This window comes from Falco biarmicus, chromosome 1 (genome assembly GCF_023638135.1).
Source record: "Falco biarmicus isolate bFalBia1 chromosome 1, bFalBia1.pri, whole genome shotgun sequence".
NCBI lineage: Eukaryota > Metazoa > Chordata > Aves > Falconiformes > Falconidae > Falco > Falco biarmicus.
Window position 1 is genome coordinate 52629066 of NC_079288.1, and position 27844 is coordinate 52656909.

The following is a 27844-nucleotide window of genomic DNA, read 5'->3' on the forward strand; positions in this document are numbered from 1 at the left end:
ACCCAGCAGCAAGCAAACCCACCCGTGTGCTGTCAGCAGTGTTCTCACACCGAACCCAAACCACAGCACTGCACCAGCTACCGAGGAGAAAATTAACTGTGTCCCAGCCAAAACCAGGACAGACAGTAACAGAGTTATTCCCTGTAGCCATGTTTAATGTTGTGTTGTGGTTTTTTGCAATAAACTCCATAAACAGCTAAAATGCTGTTGAAACACTATGCTAAAAGGCTTTTCTAAAAAGATGACGGGTAGTCCTACATTACGTAGAATGATAGAATCACAAAATTATTTGGGTTAGAAGGGACCTTTAAAAGATGATCTAGTTCCAACTCCCTGCAAAGAGCAGGGACATCTTCAACTAGACCGGGTTGTGCAGAGCCCTGTCCAGCCTCACCTTGAATGTTTCCAGGGATGGGGCATCTAGCACCTCTCTGGACAACGTGTCAGTATTTTTCCACCCTCATCATAAACAAGTTCTTTCCATCTAGTCTGAATCTACCCTCTTTTAGTTTAAAACCCTCACACCTTGTCTTACTGCAACAAGCTGTAGTAGAAATGTCTGTCCACATCTTTCTTATTAGCCCCCTTTAATTATTGAATGGCCACAATAAGGTCTCTGTGGAGCCTTCTCTTATCCAGGCTGAATAGCTGCGTCATAGGAGAGGTGTTCCATTCCTCTGATCATTTTTGTGGCCCTCTTCTGGACCCGCTCCAACAGGTACACATCTTTCCTGTGCTGAGGACTCTAGAGCTGGACTTCAGGTAGGATCTCACAAGAGCAGAGTAGAGGGACAGATTCATCTTCTTTAACCTGCTGGCCACGCTTCTTTTGCAGCCCAGGATACAACTGGCTTTCTTGACTGTGAGTGCACATTGCCGGCTCATGTCCAGCTTTTCACCCACCACTACCCCCAAGTCCTTCTCCACAGGGCTGCTCTCAAACCCTTCATCCCCCAGCCTGTATTGATACTGGGGTTGCCCTGATTCAGGATGTTGCACTTGGCCTTCTCAAACCCCATGAGGTTCACACAGGCCCACTTCTCAAGCTTTTCCAGGTCCCTCTGGGTGGCATCCCATCCCTCAGGTGTGTTAACCACACCATTCGGATTCGTGTCATCTGCAAACTTGCTGATGGTGCACTGAGTCCCACTGTCTCTGTCACTGATGAAGATACTGAACAGTACTGGTTACATACGGACCCCTGAGGGACCCCACTTGTCACCGATCTCCATCTGGACATGCCGAAAAAGCTGAAACTCTGTATTGCTCAGATAAGCATAAGTCAAATTAACTATATATATATGTATATATGTAAAATTAAATGAAATCAAAGCCAAGAAACAGTTAACAAAGCTAAATATAATAGCAAACTCCCATGATTGACCATCTGTTCAACAAAGAATCATATTTTATTCTATTAATTCAGAAGCTGAAAAAACCCCACATCAATCAGGCTATGGTTTAGGAACAGGAATAATACATTTTTTTGCTGTTTTAATTTTCCTGCTGTTTGTTTTGGTTGGGTTTTTTCCAATTATTATTTGTAAGGTTCAACGGGAAAGATGCTCTTATCAACCTATTTTGAAAACAAAAAAGAAAGGTTTTCTTTTTAAGGGAAAAGAATACACAGGGAAGAGAATTGTCTTCAGGAGCTTAGAGATTAACACATTTCCTACCAGGCAGTTTGAAGCTTGTCACACTGCCCATAAAATAAAAATCAAAATGAGATGTGTCCAGAATCTTGTCCCTTTTCTTGTATGGTGTGTGGTTTTATTTATAATTTGTTTCTGAAATGAAGCTGAATCAACAGTCTGAAAAAAAATATATTTCTATCTGTTTGAAGGATGTTTTCTCCTTCCCTGCCTACCTCATCTCCATCCCCCTGCAGTAGTCTTTTGTTGTAATGTCAGCATTTATCTGTTCAGTTCAGGAGTAGTAACACTGTTTCATGAAGGCCATCAAGTATTGATCTGATGGCAATTGCTTTCATGCTAATATTTTTTTCATCTCCTAATATCTATTTCTTTTCTTCCTTGCCAGTCTTGCCTTTTGCTTGTGTATAATCATGCGATTTTTTTAGATAATCCTTGTTTTTCCTGATTGAGCCATCAAATTAATTTAACTCATGTTACTTGTGTTATCATGCTATTCATGTTACCTACTTGCTATTTGTGACAGATAAAATTAAAATGAACCCGGTTAAATAAGAGCTTTTTAAAAATTTCTCATACAGCTCGAGTACTGTGAGTGTCTGACTTCATGTGAACAACACATATATGGAAAAAGAGCTCCACACTATATTTGAGCTTGCACAAGACGAAAGTACTCTCAAATGTGAAAGATTTCCAGTGACTTTTGGTCAGACCTCTAATGTAATCACATTGAAACCTGCAGTGGTAATCACTTTCATGGTGATTTGTACAAATTCCATATTCACCCCTTGAAAATAAGAAAATTAGTTTGTCTTGCTGGGATATTTCAAACATAGACTGTTACAGAAAATAGTATACAGAACTGTGGAAGTATTTATTTAATGTGGCAAAGCAAATGTTGCAGGTCTGCACATTCTAAGTATGTAGATAGGTTTGCAGTTTGTAGTTGGGAGAAAAGTCTAAATTTCACACGCTTATTGTTCATTGGCCTGTAATTCTATTTAGCATTAACACGGTTTTGTGTGTTTTTTTTTTTTTTTTACGAAAGCACAGGAGATTGGGATTTTTTGGTGTTTATTTTTAGAAATAAAGGAGCGCTGTGGAAATATGAGCTGAAAAGGCAGCGGTAAACATGTGCTTCAGCATTAGGTTTTGACTAAATTAAAATGGCAATGTTAATCTCTAGGCATTCCATTAAGCTTTATACAAACATTTACCACAGTGTTATATTCTGATGTAGATATAATCATCCAATGGCCTCTGCCCTTTCTCTAGTGAATTTTTAATTTGGGGGTGGTTAAGTTAGAATTCATTGTTAACACCTGGCTTTGAGCAGGAGGGAGAGCTAGATGACCAGCTGACGCCTCTTCCAAACAGAATGGTGCAGGTTCTGTGATAATCGGTCAATAGGATGTGCATACATCTACACCGTGCACATTTTTAAAGTGTTACTTGTATGTTCTGGATACACTTTGTATACATGTGCATATGTGCATATATGAAGCCAGTTTTGTAAACAAAAGTGCAGCAGCTATGAATGGGAAGTAAAAAAAAAAATAATTTCACAAACAAAATAATTTGCCTTTTTGCTTCCCTTTGAATCAAGAGTTTTCCTGTGATGAAGCAGGGAGTAATTTAGGGTTAAGTAAAATCAGGGTTTTTTTTTAAAAAAAGCCCTCTGTATCCATGTCTCGGAGTTACTGTTACTCGGATATTCCTGGACAATATCAGATACACCCACCAGGTGTTGCTTCCAGCCAAATGGTTGACATAAGAAATTACATCCACCCATTAGAAAGTTAACGCACTCTGGGAGGCAGTGAGGTACCTATTACTCTTTAAGCCACCTACAGTCCTGTAATACCAGCAAAATATATTTTTCTGACATAAAAAAAAAATATTAAACAGTGAGGTTTTTATTTGTCTGTGACACAATCTAATGTATGCGACAATTCATTGCAGAGAAGGCTTCTAATTGTCCTTAAAAGATATGCCAAATTGACTTGCTGTGTAATGTAGTTAATTCCTTTTTTTGTTGTTGATGATAATTTTAATGGGGTCTTTTATGTTTGCCAAACAATGGCTGAACATCATGTTGCAGAACTGGGTATCATAGTTACAAACAAGGTAGAAGCAGACAAAAAGTTCCCAGTTTTACAAAAATGAGTGCAAGAGGATCTAAATACATGCTATCAACCTGGATCACATTGTCAGCAGAAGAGCGACGTTCGGCTGATGAGAACAAGAGAAGGGGTGGAAGCTGACCAAGTACTGAGGATGCCCAGCAATTTCAGTCTGAATTTACAAAGGACAGCCCTAAAATAGAAACACTTTTACTGAAGTGAGTACAGTTAATAAGCCCTAAATGAAAGATGTCAGTAGCCAATAGCGCCTAGGGGATTTGTAAGACCAAGTTCATGAAAGACTTAAATAAGCAAAATAGGGTATATTTAAAACGACTTGTACAAGCTTGAAGGCAGCAATAGCTAAATTCAAGTTCTTTTAAGTCAAGTCCCCTGAGAGGGTAAAGACAGACAGGTCATAAAGTGATTCAGAAATCATAACATCTCTAGCGTGAATGAGATGTCTGCAAATGAGTTAATATTTTCCTATTTCATGGACTTTTTTACTATGTTTACAAATTACAGTGTTATTTTTTTAAATGGAGGAACAGTATTTCAGCAGATGTTGAGGCATACAAATTCACAATTTATAAGAAATTTCCACGTAAGCAATTTGAGCAGATTGTTGTTGCTAGTAAGATAGTGGCAAGGAAGCATTCAATTAACAAATTCAAGCTAGCTAGTTGGATTATCCATTTCAAAAAATTATCCTATTGCTATCATGTAAGGGACTGTAGGTACCCAGAAAAACTATTACTGCCTTGCCTGATTGTATCTAGATGTAATGTAGTATGTATAGTTTGGCCTTATGAGATTGCAATCCAAAATGTGGTGTGAAAGTGTATTTTAGGATCTTTCACTTATATGTGGAAGCAGATTGCTGAAAAGTGCATGTAATTGTTGGTTCAGAGTTGAAAATGTGCCAAGAGACTGCTACTAAAATATTTATTGATAACTTTAAGATGGAAATATGTCTTTCTTATTGAGCTATAACTCCAGTTTGGAAGGTGTTTGGAGGAGGAACATATTTGTATTAATATACCTGTAGACTATGGAGCTGCATTTGCTTTTCAGGCTATTTTCTTTTAGTAATTTTGTTCATACCTGGGCATAACTTTAAAAAATATATATATATATACGTGGGATTGCTGTGCTATCACCTTCAATTGCACATAGCTTTAAATATTTTGGAGTTGTAAGAAGGCCTTGTGGTATTTCAGGCCACCTTAGGAACAAAATATTTTTTTCTTGTTTCTTCATTTAAGGTAAAACACATTGCAATCTGAAATCTAATAAAGGAAAAAGACACAAATGACAAGCAGTTTTTCATCAGAGGGATTGTAAAGACAATGTTGGGTGTTATTGAAGTTGGATAATGCTATAAAAGAGATTAAGTTGTAAACAATTGCTTGTGAAAAGTAGTGGGGCTTTTTTTTGCCTTTTTTTCTTTTTTTTTTTTTTTTTTTTTTGGTAGTATTTTCTAATCTCCGTCTGAAAGGAAAAAGATTTCCTGTTTTGCGTGAGTTTTGCTTTAAAGTCTTGGTCTTTGTCTTTAGTAGTACTACTTTGACTACAAATTTTCATTTATATTTATGCAGATGATTATTCTTCCAGTGTATCAAACTCTCCACCCCTCTGTATTCAAATGAGCATTTCTTCAACTTGTCAAAATGAGCCTGAAGGATGGATGTTTTCTACTAAGTAGAAGTGATTTCAGCACTTAGAATTTTAAAGGGGATTTTTTTAAAATGAGAAATGGAGTGAAGACTAAAAGACATTATATGAATTTCACGTGGAAAACAGGGAAGAGCTATCCTAACAAACATAAGTCCCGTTGAATCATCTCACACAAATATAGGTGAAGTGACAAAAGCAAGATTTTCTATAAAAATGGAAAAAATCTTAAAAACAAAATGAGTGATCTTCCATGAATTCAAATTAAGAAACTTGCAGCAGACATCTCAGGCATTTATGGAAAAATAAGTGGTGGGATATTAGTACCAAGGTGAGGAGTCGAGTAGGGAGTCCCATGGTAAAATCAACTGTTATAAATCACTTTCCAAATACATTTGGAAGAGGCAATACTTATGTCAAGGGGGCCTTGGATCATGTTATGATAACTTAAAGTGACTTTAAGAGGAGATACTGGAGAGCTAGATATAGGTCTTAGGTTGTGCAAGGGCTTTTGAGGTATTTGTGCTCCGAATGGTTGAGTGTGCACAGTAAAATCCAGTGAGCAAGAACATATTAATAAATTTCTTGCACCTAAACTGAAACTGTGGAGAAAGGGCATGAAGTTGGGTAAAGACTGCATGTTTTAGAATGTGGTGGCACCATAATATCTGGAGACCTGCTAATGTCATTATATTGAATTAAGTATATTTTTTAGAACCCTTTAAGAGTGACATTGCAATGGAAAAGTAGTAGATCCAAGGCAGCCTTTAATGAACTCAGGAGCAGCAGCACACTACTCGGTGCATCATTTCATTGATGTACTCAACCAGTGAAGTGCTGCACGATACAAGTGAAAGCTGTCATATCAGAGCACAGCTTACCATTTTAGTATTTGCTCTTTTTGTGAAAGGAGCATGTTTTGCCCTTATAGGAGAATCTGGTGGTGTTCTAGCAGTTTTTTCTGTCTCTGGGAGATCTTACATATCAATGGTATTATGCCATCATGTATTGACGAGGACTTATCTTTCAGAAATCTTGTAAGATCACTTCAACAATTTATTGTGTAGTAATAACTAAGATTTCAGTACAGCTTGTCATTTAAGACTGTGCTTTTTATTCTTAGCAGTGTTGTGAAATATTCTGAGTTATCGCTCTAATTTCTGTCACGAGAAAAAGGGATACGTTAATTTTCAAAGTTCATGTCAAAGTATTATGTACTTTGCCTAGGGAAAATATTGCCTGCTGTGAGTAGTCTGTTTAAAAATCATAATCTGGAGTTGAGGAGGGGTGGTAGGTTTGGGTTTTGGGTTTTTTTGTTTGGTTTTTTTTTTCTTGTTTGTTGGTTGTTGTTGGTTTTTTTAATTAGCACTCTTTTAACCCTGTAAGAGGTGGGTTTGTGCTGTAAGAGAAAAAGGGGCATTTATAGGAAAAGCATTCACTTGATGGGTAGCGAGCTCTCTTCTGGCATTGATTGGTCTGTTGTCAATACACATCTCTGTGGAGATGCCTCATAGAAAGTGACACAAAAAGAACAGCAATATTTGTGTAGTTATGCTACCGGGGGGGGGTATTCAGTTCAGCTGAATTGATTTGATCATTTCATATACTGCAGTACTCAGACTTCCAAGTTGCTCAAGGTGAACCCAGAGGACTTTAGTTGCTATATGCAGTTAATAACAGGTGAACTCATAACTTCAAAGTTCAGAGAGATGCAGGAAATGTATGCAATTGCTAAAGTATTTTTATTGAATGGCTTCATTCAAACAGCAAACTAATACATGGATGTTTTGTTCCATTGAATAGACTGCATTATGAACCCTTTTCATCCGGACTTCCTTGCTGCTGTTGCTCCAGTATAGCTACAGTAACAAATATGTAGGCTGGCTGGCATTTGTGGTCATTACTTTAAAAAACTGCCAGTAACTGGTTTTGTTCAATGTGTGGATGTGAGAAATATAGCTGTGGGAATTAAATGCCAGATTCCCTTGCGGAGTTCATTGGAGCTTCCAGTGAATACTTAACTGTGACTTCTGACAGAAACTGTGTCATACTCTCACCTTGACAAGATTAAAAATTGATAGTGTTTTCAAAAAGAACTGAGTTTTGTAGTGTTCTGATTGCATTTCTGAAAGTGAAGTGAAATGAAATTATAAATGACTGACTGAAGAAATGTAAACAGAATGACAGTCTATCTGTTTGTCTGGTGCATAAAATCCAGATTCACTTTGAGGATGTCTTGGGTAATCAAACATTCCTGCATTAACAATGAGAGGGTGCTGAGGATATATTACACGTGGGCAGGAAAGAAAATAAAAACCTCTCTTATTTTTTGCTCATCAGGAACAGAGACTGTAGCACTGAATTGCATGGCACAGAAGTTAACTAGCTGGTTAGTGCTGAGTTCAGCATCTGATGCTATAGTAAATACTAAGTAAATTGATATGGTTGCACAGATCATTTAAGCCTTTTTTATTATTTTTTTTTTCCCAAAGGTATCTGAATGTGCTTTGCATCAACAAATAGAAGGTGCTGACAGGTTTAGCAGTTTAGTCCTAGAGGATGAGCTCTGGCTGCTCCCAGGCCAGCAGGCCAGCAAGCACTTCAGACTGAAATCTCAATGCTTGGGCATTTTTGTGCCACAGAGTGAAAGAAGTAGGCAGGAATCAAGCCCTGGGCAAGTGTATCTTCTCATCGTACTTGTGCAAACTTGTTTACGTGCAAAGCAGTTGTAAAAACTGTTACTTCCCTTATTGGTCCACTGAATAGGCCAGGTGTTATAAATGAGGCAGCCTGGCAACTTCACTTCTAGAGGCTTGATGGATTTTTTTCTTGTCTGCTGAGCTCTGACTTTTCAGGGACTGATGACCATTTTCTCCTTACATGTATATTGAAAGGTGAAATTGAGGGGCTGTCACTTTAAGCTTTCCCTCCAGAAGGTCTCTAATCATAATCAACTTCTCCCCCTGCCCTTAGTTTCCTTTGACACACTAGTTGGCTGCTGAAGAAGTGTAACTTATTGCACTCATTGGACTATTTTGACATTTGTTGGAAGCATAATGTAAGTACTAATATAGAGAATATAATTTTTAAAATTAATTCCATGTTAAATGAATTAGCAGAGAGATATTTATTTATGTATGTTAAATTAATTAGATCTAAAGACCCTTTCAAAGTGGTTAGGAAAGCTGAAAAATACAGTCATCATTAAAACTTTTTTCCTGTTTCTCATCAGTCTTATCATGGACTTGCTGAGATTTTTAGCATTCAAAATTTGAGCGACATTGAGCTGATATAGGCAGAGGGATCAATCAAAATAAAAAAAATGTGCACAGTAATCCCAAGATGCTGAATCTGTACCTCTGTTCTGTGCATTTACATAATAAAGGTTTAGAAGGTGCTACTGTTAGCATGTTTTATGTACCCTTTAAAAGAACTTAAAAACATTTTAAGTGAAAATGAGTTACACATAAGTCACAGGTATGTATGTAAGTCATAGGTTTAAGATGCATGGAAATTGTTATACACATCAGCATCCTGTGGTGAACATAATACCTGCAATAGTATTTAAAGATTAATCCAAACTGAGACTTTGCTGTTACTAAGAGCAATATTTTGGGAGATGTAATTCTGTAAGTGAACTCTTAGTTAATATTCTGCAGTAAAAAGTTAGGGAAGGGTTAGCCACTTAGAAGCTTCAGTTGAGAGTGTGCTAACTTCTGTAAATCATTAACTTAGTAACTATGAGTCATCTACAATGCCTGTGCATTATTAATAGCATTATCTTATTCCTGTGTAACGCTCTACATTTCTAGGAATCACAGAGAATTTGGAAAACTTAATATAGTATTTACCACTGAGGCTATCATGGAAACCTAGAAACCTTTAGGATTAAGTGTTATACTACACACAGAGAAGACAGGAAAAAAAAGCTGTACAAGATTAAGCTGTGGAACTACAAAGAGTTCCAGCAGAGCCTGGATTTTCCATGGAGAATGTCTGAAACTTGACTTAGTTTTGAAAAACGCTCCTTATCATTGTGCCAGATGGTACTGAAGGATAACATTTATTTCTGGAGTATGCGGGGAAGAAAGGAAAGGAAGGCTTGGTAAAAGGTAAAGGCATATATCCTTGTCCTCTTGGAAGGCCATTTACTTTGGAAATCAGAAACATGAAGAAGTAATGCAGTCAAATGCATTGGCATCTTGCTTTTCAAAGGAGCATTATGGTCATTAGAAATACAGTACTCAGTGTCAGTAGTGAAAATAGCAACTAACTATGAATAATTAAATTCCCAATTCTTTGGTTGATGGATTTGTGTAAGATAAGGCTGTCTGAATGTTTACTTTTTGATGCATGGCAGGGGAAAATGTAGATGGTACACATTGAAAGCATAGGAAAAAAATAAATACTTTCGGCTAAATACGGAAGCAGTCAGGTAACCACTGTCAGATGAATTTACTTTGTGCTTTTTGGTTTTATATATGGTTTCACAAATCATTTCAATGTCTTTAAATGATGAACTGAAAACTGACTTTTAGGAGGCACCATAATATCAGGTACCACTGTGTACCTGTCGCAAGTGAGTAGTTAGGTCACTTAAAGAATCACCAACAAAGGTATTAGCGAAATAGTTTTAATATGAATTTGTGGGAGTGTGACTTCATGACATTTGATGGCAAGGTTTCCGCTATTACTTATTGCTTAGATATATCACACAAAGAAGAATCAAATTAAAATTAAGCTGGAATGATTTACACAGAGACTGGAGATATAAAAGGGAAAGGCACACCCTTCTATTTAGTCATGAGATTCAGATTGGACTTCTTTGCTTTCTAAACTCTTGATAGAGCTTAGGTGCAGCTACATCCAATCTCAGTCTCACACTTGGACAACAGTTTATATCAAAAGATTGTCTAAGGTTTATCCACAGTTTAAGGTTGATCACAAGAGTTTAGCAGCACTTAATCATTGACTAATTTATCATTTACAAAGTAGACCAATATGATTTACTATAATCACAACAGTAAATTAATCATGGATCCAAGATGGTAACATTCATTCTGTACTTGTTATGAGGTACCAAAATCAATTCACACACACGTGCACTCAGACACAAATGAATGTGTGCATGTGTACATATATATATATATGAATGTACAATGATGTACCTGCTAAAAGTTCCCCTCGAGTTCAGTGAAATATTCACGTCAAATACCTTTGTATTTCTCAGCGGGTGAAGGGTTGAGACTCAAGGAGTAGGCGTGTCAGCCCAGGCTCCATCATCAGCTTTTGGCAACAGTCCTCCTAACTTCACAAACCTTGGAGTTTGCAAGCTCTGAGAGGCATCTCATTCAGAGGCAGATGCTGGATGCAGCCCCCTGTGGTCCAGGAGCGCTCAAAAGTGCCTCGCTTTAGGACTGCCATGTATAGGATCAGAGATGATTGGCTTTAGCCAACAACAAATTTCCGTTCTGGCCACAACCGGAGTTGGTAATTACTTGAATTTTCAAATTCTGGTGATGGTGGTACCATACCTTTCCGATTCAGATAAAGAATGTAACAAGGCCATAAGGGGATGTTACAATTCAGATAGGTAACGTTGCTGGTACAGTCAGTTCCCCACCTCAGCCATGCAAGAGTGCTGGCTGATATGGTCAAGGGATGCTTATCCACCCAACTCTACACAGGGACTCCTGAGATTGTAGAGTGGCCCAGGGGAGGAGGCAAGATACACGACAACAGGATCTCAGCTTTTTTAGAAAGCTGCCTTTAAGCAAAGCAGAATAGCATATAGTTGGCAGAATGGGGACGCTGTGGCTACTGTCCTTCCGCAATGTGTGTTCTTCAATACTTCTAGCTTTGCTTTAGATGAATAGGTGTATTCTTAGTATTGCAAATAACTGTATTTTGTTTCCAAAAGATTTAAGAGAGCACTGGAAATAATTGGTAAAGCCTTAGCAGACACTGAAGAACTGGTTTAAGTGCCAATGTACAATTTGGTTTGGTACCCAAACCAGGCTGTCCTTTGGCTACATTGATAAGTTTGCTGGAGGTGAAAGGTGGACTTTGGGAGTGCTGAAATAACTTCACAGATAACTGTGGGATTTGGCGATAGTGCACTGGCAGGGCACTGCTTGCCCTGGAGAAAAGGGCTTTGAGCACACTGCCTGCTTGCACTGGTAAACAAGAGAGCTTACTGCTTTTTCCTGGCACCCATGCAACCTTGGAAACAAGGGAGGCAGCTGGTGGGTTTTTTGCTGCTCCAACACAAGTTAACCCCAGCTTGCTCCCTTGGCTACTTCTTGTGGTGACTGTGACCTCAAGGAGTTGGCCTCAGAGTGATAAGCTTGTGGCACAGTGAGACAAATGGCTTCTGCAGAGCTACCCAGCACTGCACGTGGCCACAGCATAGCAAGCTGTGGTCTCAGCAGCACAGCCATGGCTTCTGAAGTGACAAATAATCCTAATTATTCTGGCTTTCCTTAAATGAAGTAATGTGGGAGCAGTGGTGTAAAGATGGTTTCTCTATGGGGCTTTCTAGATACGCATATATTTGCTTCACTCTTACTAGGTAAAGGAAAATGGAATCTTAGAAAACCTGGGGGGAAAAAAAAATGATCCCAAAGAAGAAATGCCTAGCACTGTCTAAATGCCTGGTAAATAGGTTCATAGCCTTGAATTCAAAAAGATGATAGAAGTCAAAATTACTTCAAAGGAAGCCAAGCTCCACTCAAGTCTCATAAGTTTCAGGTGTTTTATTATATTTTTGTGGTTTGTTATTTCTTTTTAAGGCAATAAATGCAGTCTAAATATTACTGTAATTAGTCATTCTCGACTACTCAGTCCAAATGATCAGTGTACCCTTTTACATTGGGAAGGAGGAAGCAGTCTTGGACACAAAGCCAAAGCAAATTTCTGATTAGTGATCTGAATTAAAGATCAGACAATATAGTTTGTTTTAACCCTGCTCTTCAAATTTTATACACTAGAGTTTCTCTTTATGTAGTCATTCTTTTAATCTCTTTCTGTGATGAGTTTGTTTTTCTGGCCTTGGCGGGGGGTGGGGGTGGGCAGGGAGTGGGGATAGAGGATTGCATTGAGAAGAGGCTTCCTTACATATCCCAACTGGTATGACTTGCTTGGCATTTGTTTCATATGTTCTTTCCATGCACGGTTGGTATTTCAGAGATTTGTGGTAATTGCTGCCACAGACTGCTTCATCTTTTGTGTATTATCTACGGGAAAAGCATACTGCGTATATTGATCGGGGTTTTAATAAAGGTGCTTCCTATCACTTGTCATCAAACTGACCCAGTGAGGACTTGTTAAAGGATTTTGGAGAAGAGATGAGGACGAAGTGGCAGGAACCAAACTGTACTGCACTCGCTCTCCTTCCTACCTGTTTGAAATGTACTTTACCTTCAAACAGTGATGGTATCAGCTAAGACGTTGGTGTAATTAAACCTTCTTATTTTTGTCAAGGAATTAGTTTTATATATATTCTGTCCATTGTTCTTTCCATCAAATTTAATTTCTGGCAAGTGTGAGCATGCCTGTCTTATGCTGATACTTTTTTCTGCCTGCTTTCTCTCTCTTTTTCTCTCTTTCTGGTTCATTGTGTCCACTGATGTGTGGATTACTCTTAGAACGTTCTCAACTAATAATTTATGTTTATCTGAAAGTAGGAACTGCAGGTTTTTTAGTAATAACAAGCTCCTCTACCTAAACAGCCTCTTTTGTTTCACTGCCTTCATTTTCTTCATGTCTTGTCATTTTTTTTTCATTTGCTGCTGCTGTTAATCTGACATCCTTTGCTCCAAAAAAAAAAAAAAATGTGTTTTATTTACAGGGCACAGCATTTGGAAGTGCTCCTGTACCTTCTCGCAGGCAATTATGTGAGTCTCTTAAATTCCGCTCTGTGTTGTAAAGATGACTATGTGTTCATGTGCTGTAGCATGGCATGCTAATATAGAGTTAATGCCCTGAGGTCAATATCCAACCACTGGTGTTGTATATTGCCTGTAATGTGTTTGTAGCTAACAGCTTCTATTGACCCCTTCTTTATTTCTTTGTTGCGTTTTGTCCAACACATCATGAATTGGGGCTGCGCTGTGCACTAGAGTTGCAATAAGGGAAGAAAATACCATAATGACTCAAAGTCTGGAGGGGAATAATATCCTCAGATCATGTGTTCAACATATTGATGAGTAGCATTGTTAAAACTGAAGAATCTCTTTCTTATTCTTCAAATTATTCTTTCCATTGTGCAAACAAAAAAGAATCTGGATCTCAAAAAACTAAGATATAGAAAATCAAACAATATGGTGCAAGGCAGACATTACTGAGACCAGCTGTATTTTTTATAAGACTTTCTTTCTAATTAATTTGTGGAACAAGTCCATCCCCTGAGCTGGGGAGGAAAGTGAACCTTTGTAGAGGAATCTTATTCATTGTTTTCCTTAAATCCATTGGAAATATTGACAATAGATAATATTTCTTTTAAATTAAAATAATTTCCCCTGTTGTCCACCCAAAAACCTGAGAAATTGCAAAAATAATGTGTTAATTTTTTTAAAATAAGAGAAAGGCTTACATTCTAATTCCAAATGATCTCTCTGCTGCTTTAACAGTGTGCGTGTGTGAGTGTGTATATTGAATACATAGATTCTCAGAATACCATCAGACTTTGAGATGAGGACTTTCTTACATTCCTTGAGTCTATTTCTGTCTCTCTCCTCCTACCTTGAGTTAAATGTCCATCCTAAAGACATTGGTGTCTTCCATATGCATATAATAAGCTACAGCCATGCACTGCATTATTAAAATTACTTTGCACTGCATCACACCACTGAATGTCAAATAGATTCATTAGAATATAACATTACAGGCTTATTCATAAAATACAGTGCAGTTTGAACGATGCTTCATTGTTGGCAGTCTTGAAACATGTTGCTTGCATAAATTCACTGACGCTGCTCTTGTGTATTCATAAGAAAATGTAAAATATTTGTCTATGAGTGTGGGTCTTACCAAAGTAACAAAAAGTATGATCTGTATATGACTGTCCTTTTCTTTTGTGCAATTATTTAAGATGTTCCTATTCTATTGGGTATATCTAAGGGGAGAAAAATTGTCAAGAGGAAACACTTCATGAAATACAATTATGCTCCTGTTAGAGTTATTTTAAGGTATGGTCAAAAGAATTAATATTCTCATTGAATCCTTCAGAAAAACAATGCTGAAGTTATTTTTATCAATATATATATATGTATGACACTTAGAAGTCTACTAAATTGAAAATTCAAATTGCTGCCTGCCTTACTTCCATTTAAATTAATCCTGTGACTGGTCTACGTGATTAACAACATCAGTGAAGACTTCAGAAGCTCAGTGACATAATAACATGCCTTTAACATGCTTAGTTTTAAATAATCGGAAGTGTGCACAGTACCACTGTTGACAGCTTCCTTGTGCAGAGCCCCTGTTTGAGATGAACGACCGAGTGTCATGTAATGATGTGTCTGGGATTTGAACATAAGGGAAGGTGTGGGAAGGGCGGGAAATGTTTTATCTGGCAAAGACAGGATAAGATTTTTGTACCTAAATAAAGATGCAGAGCTGTGAAGTAAACAGAGGAATGGATAATGGTTGGGTTAAATATATGCATGAATAGTTTGGAAGAAGTGGTCAGAATCTCCAAGATTAGCTGATGATTTAACAGTAAAACTAAATCACTGAAATGGTGGGATGGGAGAAGTGGGTTTAAAACTGCATATGTTGAGTGTAGCAGTGGCTTAACTGTGAAGCAAATGAAAGCAAAATAAAGACATATATATGAAAATCTGTGACATTAGGAGGGAAAACAAGGTGGTGCTGGATTATTTCAGCCAGCTGTTTTCTGCTTTTATGTATACTGGGAGGCAAAGATTATATGGAGCTATGAATATGTTATGGTAAAGTTCTTCTAACGGCAAGCTAAAATAGAGCTTGAACATCCTAAACTTGTCTTCCAGAAATTAGTGGTAACTTTTCTGGTCCTTGCAAAGTGTTGAAGATTATTATTGTTCACGTACAAAAGTGGGAAATGGGAATGCCTGGGAATCCAGAGCAGGAATGCTACTGTGTCCTGTCACATAGATACTGAAAGTTAGGCTGTGTTTTCTTCCAATTGGTGTTACCAGGGATCCTACAGTAAATCTACTGCAATACAAGAGGCAAAATTAATTTGATCTGAGTTGTCACAAGATGTTTTAGACTACTGGGGACTTGTGGCTGCTTCGCCTCCAGAGTGAGCAGGGTAGGCTTGATGGTGGTGTTGCGGGTCACCGGGAAGTCATGCACCTCTGGGCATTCGAAGATGTCATAGACATTGAGTGGCATCTGGGCCAGTGCTGTGTTATGACATTTCCTCTTGTAGCCCAGGGTCCAAAGAAGCTGCTGGGGAACTGTGGCAAGGTAATGAGTAGTTGAGACTAAGATGCTGTCTATATAACATTTCAAAATAACAAGCTTCTACTGATGGGGCATTTTAACAGTCTGAATACAAACTATGAGACACTTAGTACAAGGATAATTAATAGATTCCAATATAGGAGTTAAGACTGCTTTACACAAGACACGAACATGCCTTTTGAAATGGAGTAAGTTGCATCTTCATTTCTGTTTTACGATGAAGACACCAGCAGAAGCAGAAATAAAGGAACATATAATCCAAACTCACCGCAAATGTGAGATCATTTGTGATTATCAACAAAATAAGATGTAAAGACAGAGGACAAAATGAATGGAGAGTCTAGAGTGAATACAGATGTCATCAGAAGTTCAGTGATAGCTATATGACCCCGCTTTAGCCATTGGAGTACTGTTGACGTAAAAGAAAAATACAGATTAACAAAATACAATTAAGACTAAATAAAATGTTGTGTCAAAAAAAAAAAAAAGTGTCTCCTGGGTTTTTGGGCAGATCTGCAGTATAATTGCTCTAGGGACAGACAAGCTATTGTATTTTTTTCCTGTCACTTGTTCATTACACAGAAAAGAAGCACAAATGCACCAGTGAAACTGGTATACTGTGCAGTGTAAACTGCTGGAACATTTTATTTGCATATTATGTGAAGATGAGCAAACCCCATAATTCTGAAAATACACTTTTTCATTGCAGTTTCCTTTAAACTCCACTTTTGTCCTGCAAAAATACATAATGGTTTAAAGTAAAGGTTTTAAGTTTATATCCGTTGTTAAACCATTGGACCATTGGATTAAACTAGTGGGCTGTGTACCAGATGACAAAGCTTTAACTTTTTTTTTTATATCTACGGTACTTTTTATCAAGACTTTTTATTCTGAACAGTTTCCTTGTTTAACGTGTAATGTCCTCAAACTTTAAGTAGCTGCCAACTGAAGGTGACAGTGGGCAGTACCTTTTCAGAAAACGTATTATCATTTACATGTAATTCAGGGAATGAAAAATGCTTACCACTTTTGATTACCACTACTTTAGAAGAAGAAATCAGTGAGAAGAAATATCAAAGAAAAACCTTTGATAAAATAGATATTCCTGAAAGACAGTAGAATCTCAACAAAAATCAATACAGTTACATGGTACCTGACAATCAACTTTGCAAACAGAACAAATTGGTTCAGACACTTGAAATAGTCATATTGTATCCAAATAATTTCATACCATCTAAGGAGAAGCCAAGTGCCAAAATCTACCGGAGTTAAACCAACCTTTAGGCTGGGTATTTCATGTAACGGTGAATTCACTGTTAAAAATAAATGAACCTAACATCAAAATTAAAGGAAGTGAAATCCTTAGTTTTTTCTTAAATGACACTTTAATGTTATCAGCTCACAAAAAAAAGCTTAATTACTTGGTGCAAGCATAAATACTTCAAAGTTTTAAATTCAGCCATGGTGGGTTTTTTAAAGGCATAAATTATAGCAGAAAATAGGAATTTAACTCTTGTAATTTCCATTCTACATACTGTAGATAGTTCAAGTAATAAAATAATCTTAAAGAAGTACTTCCCCACTGTCAGTATATTTCAAAGGAGTGGATAGCTTCTTTGGTCAGCCAGAGGGAGAAAACAAGGAAAGTAGATGCAATACTGACAAGTTAAATGTTTTCTTGAGTCATGGTGCATTGTGGAGGAAGAAACCTTTTTCATGGGAGTGGTTTTCTAATACAGAGCTAAAAAAAACCCTGAGGTGGTGATGGTAAATGTGTAAGTTGCAAATTAAAAGTTTTAAAATGTCTTTCAGAATTTTAAAGAAATTTAGAAATGAGTCGGCTAACCTGCTAGTAAAAAATAGATTTTTAGGAAGAAAGTACTGGCAGTCATTTTCTTGTAGAGTTGATCAAAATATATGGAGTCAAGAGATGTGAGTAGTAGTTCAGTTAAAGTAATGGCTAAAAAAACTTATTAAAAATACATGCACGTTTGTAAAGTCCAACCATGGTATTTTCTGCAAAGGTTTGTCTGTCAGAATTCTATTCTATGTATGATAAAACCTGTGAGCATAGGAAAATAAATTGGTGGGCTTTGAGCTTTGTAAGGAAATTTCACCCTCACAGAAGGGTGTGAAACTCACCCCCAACTGTAAGACAGATACAAGTTCTCTAGACTGAACATCTGACTAAGAAAATGCTAAATGTCTTAATTTTACACAGGGTCACCAGTTTCAGTGATGGGTCTCAAAGTCTGTAGTAAGACTGGTATCACTTGTTTGACAGGTTTCATCTTGAAATTATTCAAATACCTATTTCATCTTTCAGAATAATAACGAAGGTATTTACATAGTAAAATTTACGATGACAATGTTATTCAAGCTAGTCAGCCTAGCTAGGTTGGTGGCTTCAGGATAACTTGAAGGGTTTGACCAGGTATGTGCAGCAGAATGGCAGATTGAGAACAGCAGTATAGGTAATTAACTGTTGAAAAGGTAAAGAATTAACCTTTGAAGATGAAAATATTTTGTATGTGTCACAGAATGTGCAATTTTAGTCAGCTCTAGGAAAAGTTATGTACACACCTTGTGTAGGAGAATTGCAGCAGCTTTACTTGATTCCTCAGTAGTAGAAAACCTGGAAGAATGCTTGAAGTCTGAAGCTGTTCAGATTTTCTTTTTGCCATGCTTCCTTCCAAACTTGATGGTAATTACCCTGCCAAACCCTGGGTGCTGCTGTCGCTGTGACCAATACTGATTTCTTGGGCCTCTTTGAGCTGTGGAGACTGTAAATCCCCAAGCCTTACTCAAACCTGAGCTATCAAAGGCTGTGTCTGCCTTAATCGTAGAATCATTTAGGTTGGAAAAGACCCTTAAGACTCAGTCCAACAATTAGCCTGTCACTACAAAGTCCACCACTAAACCATGTCCCTAAGCACCACATCTACACGTCTTATAAATACCTCCAGGGTTGGTGACTCAACCACCTCCCTAGGAAGCCTCTTCCAGTGCTTGCCAGTGAAGAAATGGTTCCTCAGATCCAATCTAAACCTCCCCTGGTGCAATTTGAGGCAGTTTCCTCTTGTCCTATTGTTTACTACTTGGGAGAAGAGACCAACGCCCACCTCCCTACAGCCTCCTTTCAGGTAGTTGTAGAACAATAAGGTCTCCCCTGAACCTCCTTTTCTCCAAGCTAAACAACTCCAGTTCTCTCAGCTGCTTCTCGTAGGACTTGCTCTCTAGACCCTTCACCAGCTTTGTTGCTCTTCTAGTACTATATATGTGTAGTATAACAGAAGCTGATCCAGAGAGTGAAGTGGTTGGAGTGGATGCAAAGGAGAAAAAAGTTGTCCTTGTCTATCATTTCAGACTTAAAAATTATAGTTGTGCATCAGTGAACCCGAGTAACTCTTTAACTCAGCAGAACTCTGCAGAGGTGAGATTTGCATGCGTTCAGGAACCTTAGTAACTGCAAGCCCATCCTGGATACATTCTTTCTTCAAGATTCTGTTTGGAGTTATGAGTTTGGGGGAGGTAAATTATTATTTCTTAAGTTACTAATTTTCTTACAGGAGATGCTTGAATGTTTACAAGGTACGCAGACAAGTGCACTTAGAAAGACTTCTGTGAGGAAAAAAGCAAAACTAATTACTATAAAATATATATGTTCTTAATCCTATAGAAGTTTAGGTTTATGCCAGCGTGATGTCCATATGTTCCTTTACTGTGTGGCTGGATCTTAGAAATGCACCTGGCTGGCTGTAAAATCAGATTTTAATGAAGTAATTCACTCTCAAAAAAATTAAGCAACGGTAATAGAAATGAATTATGTGAATAGTAATAATCCTTAGTATCTATTGTTTAACGTTTTTGGCTCATAATTCTTCATTGTAATATTTCTAAAAATGGCCTCAACTGATAGTCACCTGCTAAATTTAATTTAAAACTTCATTAGAAAATTATCCCTTTAAGTGAATAATCTTTTGATCTATTATTTTAGCTCAGTAATATGTTCTCAGTGATTTAGGTTTATTCTATTGTAATCACAAATTATAGTCCTATTAACTCCAGTGGATGTAAGATCATGCTCTGTTTTTCCAAAATGATAAAATATATATTCTGACAATAGCTTTATTAATATGTTATTATTTTTAAGTCTTTCATTTCTGGGAGAGAATTCTAATTCTTTTAAGAGCAGCTCCTGCTTTCAGTCCTGTTTCTATGGAAACAAATATTACCACAGTGAAAGTTTTTAAAAACTTATTATTTTAAAACGTTGGGGACTGGAGAATTCATTTAAGCAAATTTGGAACCCACTCAATAAAACATGGAACTTAGATGTAGAATAGAATTAAAAAGTTTTTATGTTATAGCTTAGCATGTGAGTTTTATTTGTCTTTGTTTCTTAATTCCATGATTTAAAAGAAGGATTTCTTCTTAGAAAAATAATTTATATTGCATTTAGATCGTGCTAGCACAGAACTCCCCAAACAGGGTATTACACCAAGGGATGTGTTTCTTTACCTGACAGCATTAAGGAATTTAGAAAAATGAATTTTTGTGTTCAGCAGTTTGTGCTTCATGAGGGAGAATAGTATTTATTAGACATATGTACAGCGATACATTAAAAGTCTTCAAGTTTGATGTGCATACTACACCTGAATATGGAAGAAGAAATAAAGCAAATACATTGTTGCCACCTTGGATATCTTATCCTTGAGCACAGAAAAAACACCATGGTCATAATTGTATTAAAACCCAGATACTGTGTCCAGTTCAAACAAAGTAGTCCTTCAAAGACTTAATCTGTCATCATTGAAGTAAATAGTCTATCAGGGTAAAATTCACCAAATTCAGACATAATCAGTTATTCCTGTCCTGCTTTGCATTCACAGAGTTGATTACACCTTAATCAAGGGAGACTACAAAAGCAATGAACTTGAGAAATTGCTTCTTCTGTTTGTTGTTTCTTTTTTTGCTGCCATTATAGTGTGTAAAAATGAGACACATTCTTTTATGCTTCTTTTTAAATTTAAAAGGTGAAAACTAAGGGAATCCATTGAAATTAGGTAGCTTTTGCTAAATTAATTTTAAAACACTCAATAATTTTAAAGAGAAAGCGTTCCTCTCTGGGTTTCTGGAACTACTTCAGGTAGCTGTAATTGTATGTTTTTGGAAGTTCTGTCTTCAAGACATCTGTAAAATATACTTAATTATTACAAAAGTGTTGTAAAGTAATTACAATATGAAACTCTTTAGTCTTCTGGGTTTTTGTAAGTTCCACACACCCCCACACCCACACCCCCCCCCCCCATGAAAATGAGCTGAAATGGCAGCCTCCAACAGACAGTGTTGTTTACACCCTATATTTTTTTTTGCATTTCCAGGAGTAAATTCTGTGGTGACTACGTCTGTGGTCACTGCAGGAGGGAAGAAGATCTGTAAGACCTCTCGTGCTCTAACACCTCAGAAAAATGTATATAATTAAAATTATAAATACTTGTACTTAAGACTGAGCTCTGTATTTTCTACAGAAACTCATGAAGCTTCTACATGATGTGAGGGAGCTTTCAGTACTATACCTCTAATGCTGGAGCTTGTGTCTGCAAAAAGATGGCTTTTAACCATAGTTCGTTAAGAGAGCTTACTCGCTGGTTGAGTTACTTGATCGTGCCAGATGATGCAGCAAGGGATGCAGGCCATAAATTACAGCTTGGCAGGTACAAACTGGACGTTAGGAAGAAATTTTTGCAAGGATGGTAGTGCAGCTCTGGGACAGGTCACTTGGGTTGAAAAATCTCCATCTTCAAAGGTTTTCAAGACTTGACCAGGCAGAGGCATGACAGAGCTCACCTGGAGTTGGTGGTAGTCCCAGGAAGGAGGCTGGACAAGGTGACCTCCAGAGGCCCCTTCCAGCCAGTGCTTCTGCAGTCTGGGGAGCACTGGCAGAGCTGGGTAAAAAGGGGAAAAAATGCAGTCCCCTGAAGCTGCACCTGTCTTTAAAGGTTTTTTTCTGTTTGCAAATTCCTATGCAGTTAATCTAAGAAACTTCAGCTACTAAAACAACTGATTTTTTTTTTCTTTTTTTAAGAAGTTAATGGTTGGTTTCAAGTTTTTTAGATGAGAATGATTTTTCGAAGTGGTGATACTTTTCTCCTAACCTAAAAATAAGGTTAACATGCTAAATAATTCTTCAATTAAAGTAAGATTTCGTTTTAGGCCTAACAAGATTTTTCTGATTAATCTGATCTTTTCATTCAGGCATCAAACTGAAGAGTCCCTTATTTACCTAACTCTATTTTGAGTCATATAATTGAATATCTGACAGATCTCTATCAGGAGTAAACTCAGTGATTCATTTATTCTGAATATTTTACCTATCAAAGTAATCCTATTTCCTATTAGTGAATGATCTAAAATCTGACAGATTTTTTATTTTTTTTTACAACTGTTTTGGAATTTAATGACTTGCTAGTATAGGCATGTGCTAGCATATGCTTTGTCAGTGGAGTAACCTTCCTCATTCAGTACTTGCCCTTTAGACCAATGTAATACCACTGCTGTTCCTGGACCCTTCCATGAAAAAAACCCGTCACTTTCTCCAGGTGACCATCTACTGGGCTATAGTAATAGCAAGACATACTTTCAAATTGCCTATTGTTAAATTTTGCTGTGAAAATTTTTTCTTACTAGCAGCTTAGTTGTTCAATTATTATAAACATTCTGTTGATCACATAGTTATCAGATGTTTATGTAAGGAAAGCATCAGGAAAAGGAAGAAAAAGAACTTGTAGAAAATTGATGCTTTAGCTCACTGATGAGTATAGTCACGTAGCAGAGCATATAGCAATGCAAGATAAATCTTCCAATCAAAGAAACTGTGGTAGAGAAAGGATGTGTTAGGATGGATGTGAACAATGAACATTATCTGCTGAGAAAATGTAAAACCTGCAGCTAAAAGCCTCTTTCTCAGGATCTTTGTGTCAGACAACTGGTCTTCTCACTGATGTTGGAACAGACTTAAGTGAAACAATCTCAGGCAGAATGTAAACTAAAGAAAATGTTGACCCATGTTCTTTTGATTTAAAATATGTGCAGTAATGAAAAAAATGTTATGATATGAGGAACTGCATCATTTTATGATGAAGACTAAACAGCTTACACACTTGTATTTTAGTTACCTTAGGTGATATTCAACATTTACAATTATGGAGACTGTATTTACTTTTTGAGTCACTGTTGTAATGAATAGTGCTTTTCTCTCATATGTAGTTAAATTAAAAACTATTGTATTAATTTTTTTGGTCAGTAGTTCTGTCTTCAGAGGATTAATGAAATTTGGGACTGCTGAAGGTGGTTATTTAAATTACTGAATGGCTTAATAAGCAAGTCAGTATTAAAAAGTTTTCAAGCTATTTCCATTAGACTATGTTTAATGCAGTGGAGAAATTCTATGAAACTACATTTATTGTGTACTGCTGTTTGCATTTATGACTAGAGATACCATGAACATGTTTTGTTTTGGCATAACTTTAGGTGTATATAGGCTGAATAATGAATGATGCCGTTCGTTGCTCTTCTGTTAGAGCTATTAAACTATTAGCAGTTTTCTGTATTGTATTAAGGTCCATTGGATAGATTTAAAAATGCCACCTTTTAATCAACATCTAGTACAGATGGCATGATTTTTTTCCCCAGATTTCCCTTCTAAGATTAGGCATGTGCAATTGCAATGGATTTTGCATTCTTTCAACAGTAGAAAAAGCAGTCTGATAGATATTTTGCTTTAGATGGTTGTAAAAGAGTTAAAAGTTGGAATAAAAATATTCACCGTTACTCCATGCCACACACGTATGCTTGCAATGCACCCTTTGCTGTTCTGTCCCTTGCAGACATAACACAGTCTGTACCTTTCTACAGAGAAGCTGGACAAATGATCTACTCTATTATTCCCTCTCCTTGTCCCTTTTTTTTTAATTCATTTTGTCATTTTCCTATAAGATGCATAGATTTTATATGCTTCATAGATCACTAATTAGAATTACTTGTTTTTAATGTGATGAAGCAAGACATTAGTAATGCTTGAATTATTCATGGGTATTTATCAAGTTCACCCATAGGAACTATAAATACAAATAATGTAGTATGGTTTGTTAAAAATGAACATTTGGTATAGTGCGATTTTAAGTAGCAATATATATAATACTTTATACAATATATCAACTGAATTTATCTATCATTCCTCTTTGAGTTATTTTTCTAATAAGCTTTCCTTCCTTTACATCCACTCATTTCTAACATCTGGAAAGTATGTACTTTATTTTTATTGAAAAGTCAATTCATTGTTGTCATTTGGTCATACTGCTGAAGCTCAAACATACAGGAAGAGAATGAGAGGGTTTTATGTGCTTTGTTAGTCATCTGTTGTTGGGAATTAAATATCTGCTGAATGTTCTCTGGAAGCTATTTCAAGCATTTGTTATAAGAAAATACAATAAAAGCAGTACTCACTACAAACCTCGTTAAGCTTTTCTATAAAGCAATAATAATTTTTACATCCCTTCTCTTCAAAAGGCCAATAATTGCCTTAGTTTTGTTGTTTAAAATAGTGTATTATATAGAGGTTTTGCTTTCAGAATTTTATTTTAAAATAATTTATATTTGTTGACATTTGCCTACGTATCTGATCTTTGTGGTTTCGAAAGACCATAATTCCAAAGAAAACATATGTGAAAATTAAGGTAGTAAAAATGAACTGTACCATATATAATAAATATATACTGGGATTTTATTACTTATTTTAAAATTACAGGTTTTGGCAGTAAAAAACCTCCTCCTCTGTGCTGACAGGATAGCTGAAGAAAGCTCATGGTAATTCCCTAGTGGAATAAATTGTTCCATTTCCTTTGGTCACTGTCATTCCTCTACCACAGCCTCCTTCCTGCTCTCTCAACTTAGCTCTGGGAATTACTTTAGGTTTGGACCGGAGAACCAGAAAGTAGAAATGCTTTATGACTTAGATTGTATAGGTAATTGACTCTCCCTCTCTAAAAAAGTATGCAGTATTTCATGGGTTTACAGGTTAAAAGATATAAGAAGGATTAACAGAGACAATTATTTGTTAGGATAGTGTGTACATGCATAAAGTTGGCCTTATGCTAGCATTTAATATGTTAGTCATCAAATTATCATCATTACACCTGGCTACTTATATTTAATTTTTATGTGTAGGTTTAGACACTGAAATTAAGGGATTGGGCACTTAAGCTACCTGAAGCATGACTCCAAAAAAGAATGCCATCATCCAGGTAAACAGCAGTGTTTGGAAGACAAGCACAGGCAGCAGGACAAAGACATGTGGTTCACTAGTTAGATACAGAAACAATCCAAAATTGTGAGTTCATGACTTTTGGTATTTCTTCCAGGAGGATTAAGGTTAGCTCAGCTTGCTCTGGTCTTGGGTTTATGTACAGAACAATCCCTGGCATTACCATGTGTCCCTGCCTCCTTCTGGGTTGTCCTTTCAATGCAGCCTGTTCTATTTGACTGTGTTGTATCTCCTCTAACATCAACAATAGGTACTGATGTGAAAAGCCTTATCATTCTCTTTAATTTATTAATAGTGTCTTTTCAAAAAAGAAATCAAAATCTGTGGAGATTGAAAAAAGAGACAATACTACTGGGGGCTCAGCTTGGTCTGTACTTGTCACTAGCAAGTGTTTTGTAAGCCTCACTAGCTTACAGTTTGCATCTGAATTTCTACTTTGTGAGCTACTCCTTTTATAGGTAAAACCTTGACAGAGATCTTCAGCATGTGATTTTTCTTGCTGGGGCTTGTGGAAAGCTTTTAAAGTTTGAATTAATTTGGATTTTGGCTGTCTTGGCTGTGTGCAGTGTATTTGCTAGCATCTGCTTTGCCTACTCACTCCTACCTGGATGAATTATAATCAGTATAGTCAGTACTCAGTCTTCATTAGAAAGGGTAAAGGAGTCTTCCTGTGAAGAACGCGCAGCTTGAGGCTAAACAGGACTTGTTAGTTTTTTTGGTTTGGTTTGGTTTTTTTTGCTTTTCTGCTAGCAGCCAGGGCCAGCCGTGAGAAGGATAAGAGTTGCAGGTGATAAACTCTGAGCTTGGGGTGACTCTGCATGAACAAGATCCCCTGTCTCCTCACACTGCCTGGTAGCCCTCAGCCATGGCATGTATGGTGGTGCCTGCACACTGGATAATATTCTTGCTTACCGGTTTATGGCTATAAGCAAAACTACAGCCATAGCTGTAATTTTAGTTTCATTGACTATGTCAATCCTTTCTTGGCTAATGACATGTGAACATATAGCGGGTTTAACAGGAGAAAGCTCAGCAAAAGATTTCTGTTGGCCTGTTGGCATTCCTTGGCTGCGAAATTTCAGAGAATGAAATGTAATTGTACTGTACAAAAGTAGTAAAGCTAGGCTGCTGTCTCCTATCTGTAAGCACATGTTTTTTTCTTTCAGCAGCAGTAATTGTTCATAAGTTGGAAATTATATTTAAAATGTTTTATCTAACACATGCCTAACAGAAATATTTGGTTGTTTGTTCTTTGGGTTACAGTGGAAATAGCATTCTGATATTTTTCCATTTTCAAATACACAAGGTATTCATTTTTGTGATGCGTTCTTGACCTTACAGAATGATCTAATAGTCACTTATAATAGCAAAATAAGCTGAGTTAATTAAAACAAAATAAAGCAACTGCTACTTTAGGTTGGGAACAGTAAGGCTATACTTTAGCATAACATCAAAGACGGTGTATAAAAAAGAGCAGTGCCTCCTTTCCTTTTTTCTTCTTAAATTACCTACGCTGAGATCGTAGGAAAGTGCTGCAGATTTCATTTTACATTGTCAGTATCCACGTGGCATGAAGTAGTGAAATAGGTATAATGACGGGATGCTAGCAATAGCAGTCATATATTTTATTTTTTTTTCTACTTGCACCTACTTGTTCAACCTCTTAAGCATCCTACGGGAGCAGAACACAGAGAGGAGGGATGCTCACCTGGAGGGCTGTGAGTCTTCCCTTTCTACTTCTACGTACAAGATTGGTTGTGGGTGTTTTTGCATAATGCCTTTCAGCCAGGTGGGTGGTTGTATGTGCTTAACTTCATGAGAACAAAATGAGACTATTCCCGTGTATGACTAAATGTGTCTGTGTTCCTGGAGCAAGCATGATGGTGTTTCCATCCCGTGATGGATTTTGTGTTTCCTTGCCTCAGCACTAACCACACAGCAGGACGGTCGGGGCATTTAGGAGGACTTCCTGTGACAGCGAAGGGTTTTTATTATTTTATAAAATGCTTATAAAATCTTGGAAGATCTCACACCCAACTGTCAAACTTACCAGCAACTTGTACATCCAAATGATCCGTTAGGAGCATTGGAGCTGCTCATTAAGTGAAAGCTTTAACAATACAATAATTTCAATTAGATGTCCAGGTTGAATATGAACACAAATCTCAAGATGTGAAAAACTATTTCTCTACTCATCTTTATGAAGTGTGTGATCTGTCTTTGGATGCAAACCCAATCTTTTTTATTGTTTATTCAGTATGATATTAAATATTATGTTTATGATAGCATAAGTACCTCAAATGTTTTTAAAAGAACTGTCAAATATAGCCACAGACTAAAATGAGAATCACATCTGGATATTTTACAGTTCTTTTTTACTTCAGTGCTAAAATAAATTTAAATGCAATTTGTGAAATAAGTCATATGTAATAAAACAATAGCATGAAAAATACCCTGCAGTATTAATTCATTTGAGAAGGAAAACTACTGAGTCTGAGCGCTTCTGCGTGCCAAACATATGTGTCATTGCTGTAAGCATAGGATGCCTCGCTACAGATTCTGTATTCACATTTACATTGAGCTATAAAGTACATAAGGAACCACTGCAGGAAGCAGGC

The 27844-nt window shown here is 36.9% G+C and overlaps 1 protein-coding gene across 4 annotated transcripts in view; it reads left to right on the forward strand.

Annotated features, from left to right (window-relative positions):
- CCSER1 (coiled-coil serine rich protein 1) overlaps positions 1 to 27844 on the forward strand; it is a 709724-nt gene that overhangs the window by 555021 nt on the left and 126859 nt on the right. For 2 of the 4 annotated variants that reach the window (XM_056332770.1, XM_056332788.1), the window contains exon 10: positions 13299 to 13344. The exons of the other annotated variants lie outside the window; for them this stretch is intronic. In XM_056332770.1, coding sequence (XP_056188745.1) covers positions 13299 to 13344 — 46 coding nt within the window. The remainder of the gene's footprint in view (positions 1 to 13298; positions 13345 to 27844) is intronic. 4 annotated transcript variants of the gene reach the window in all.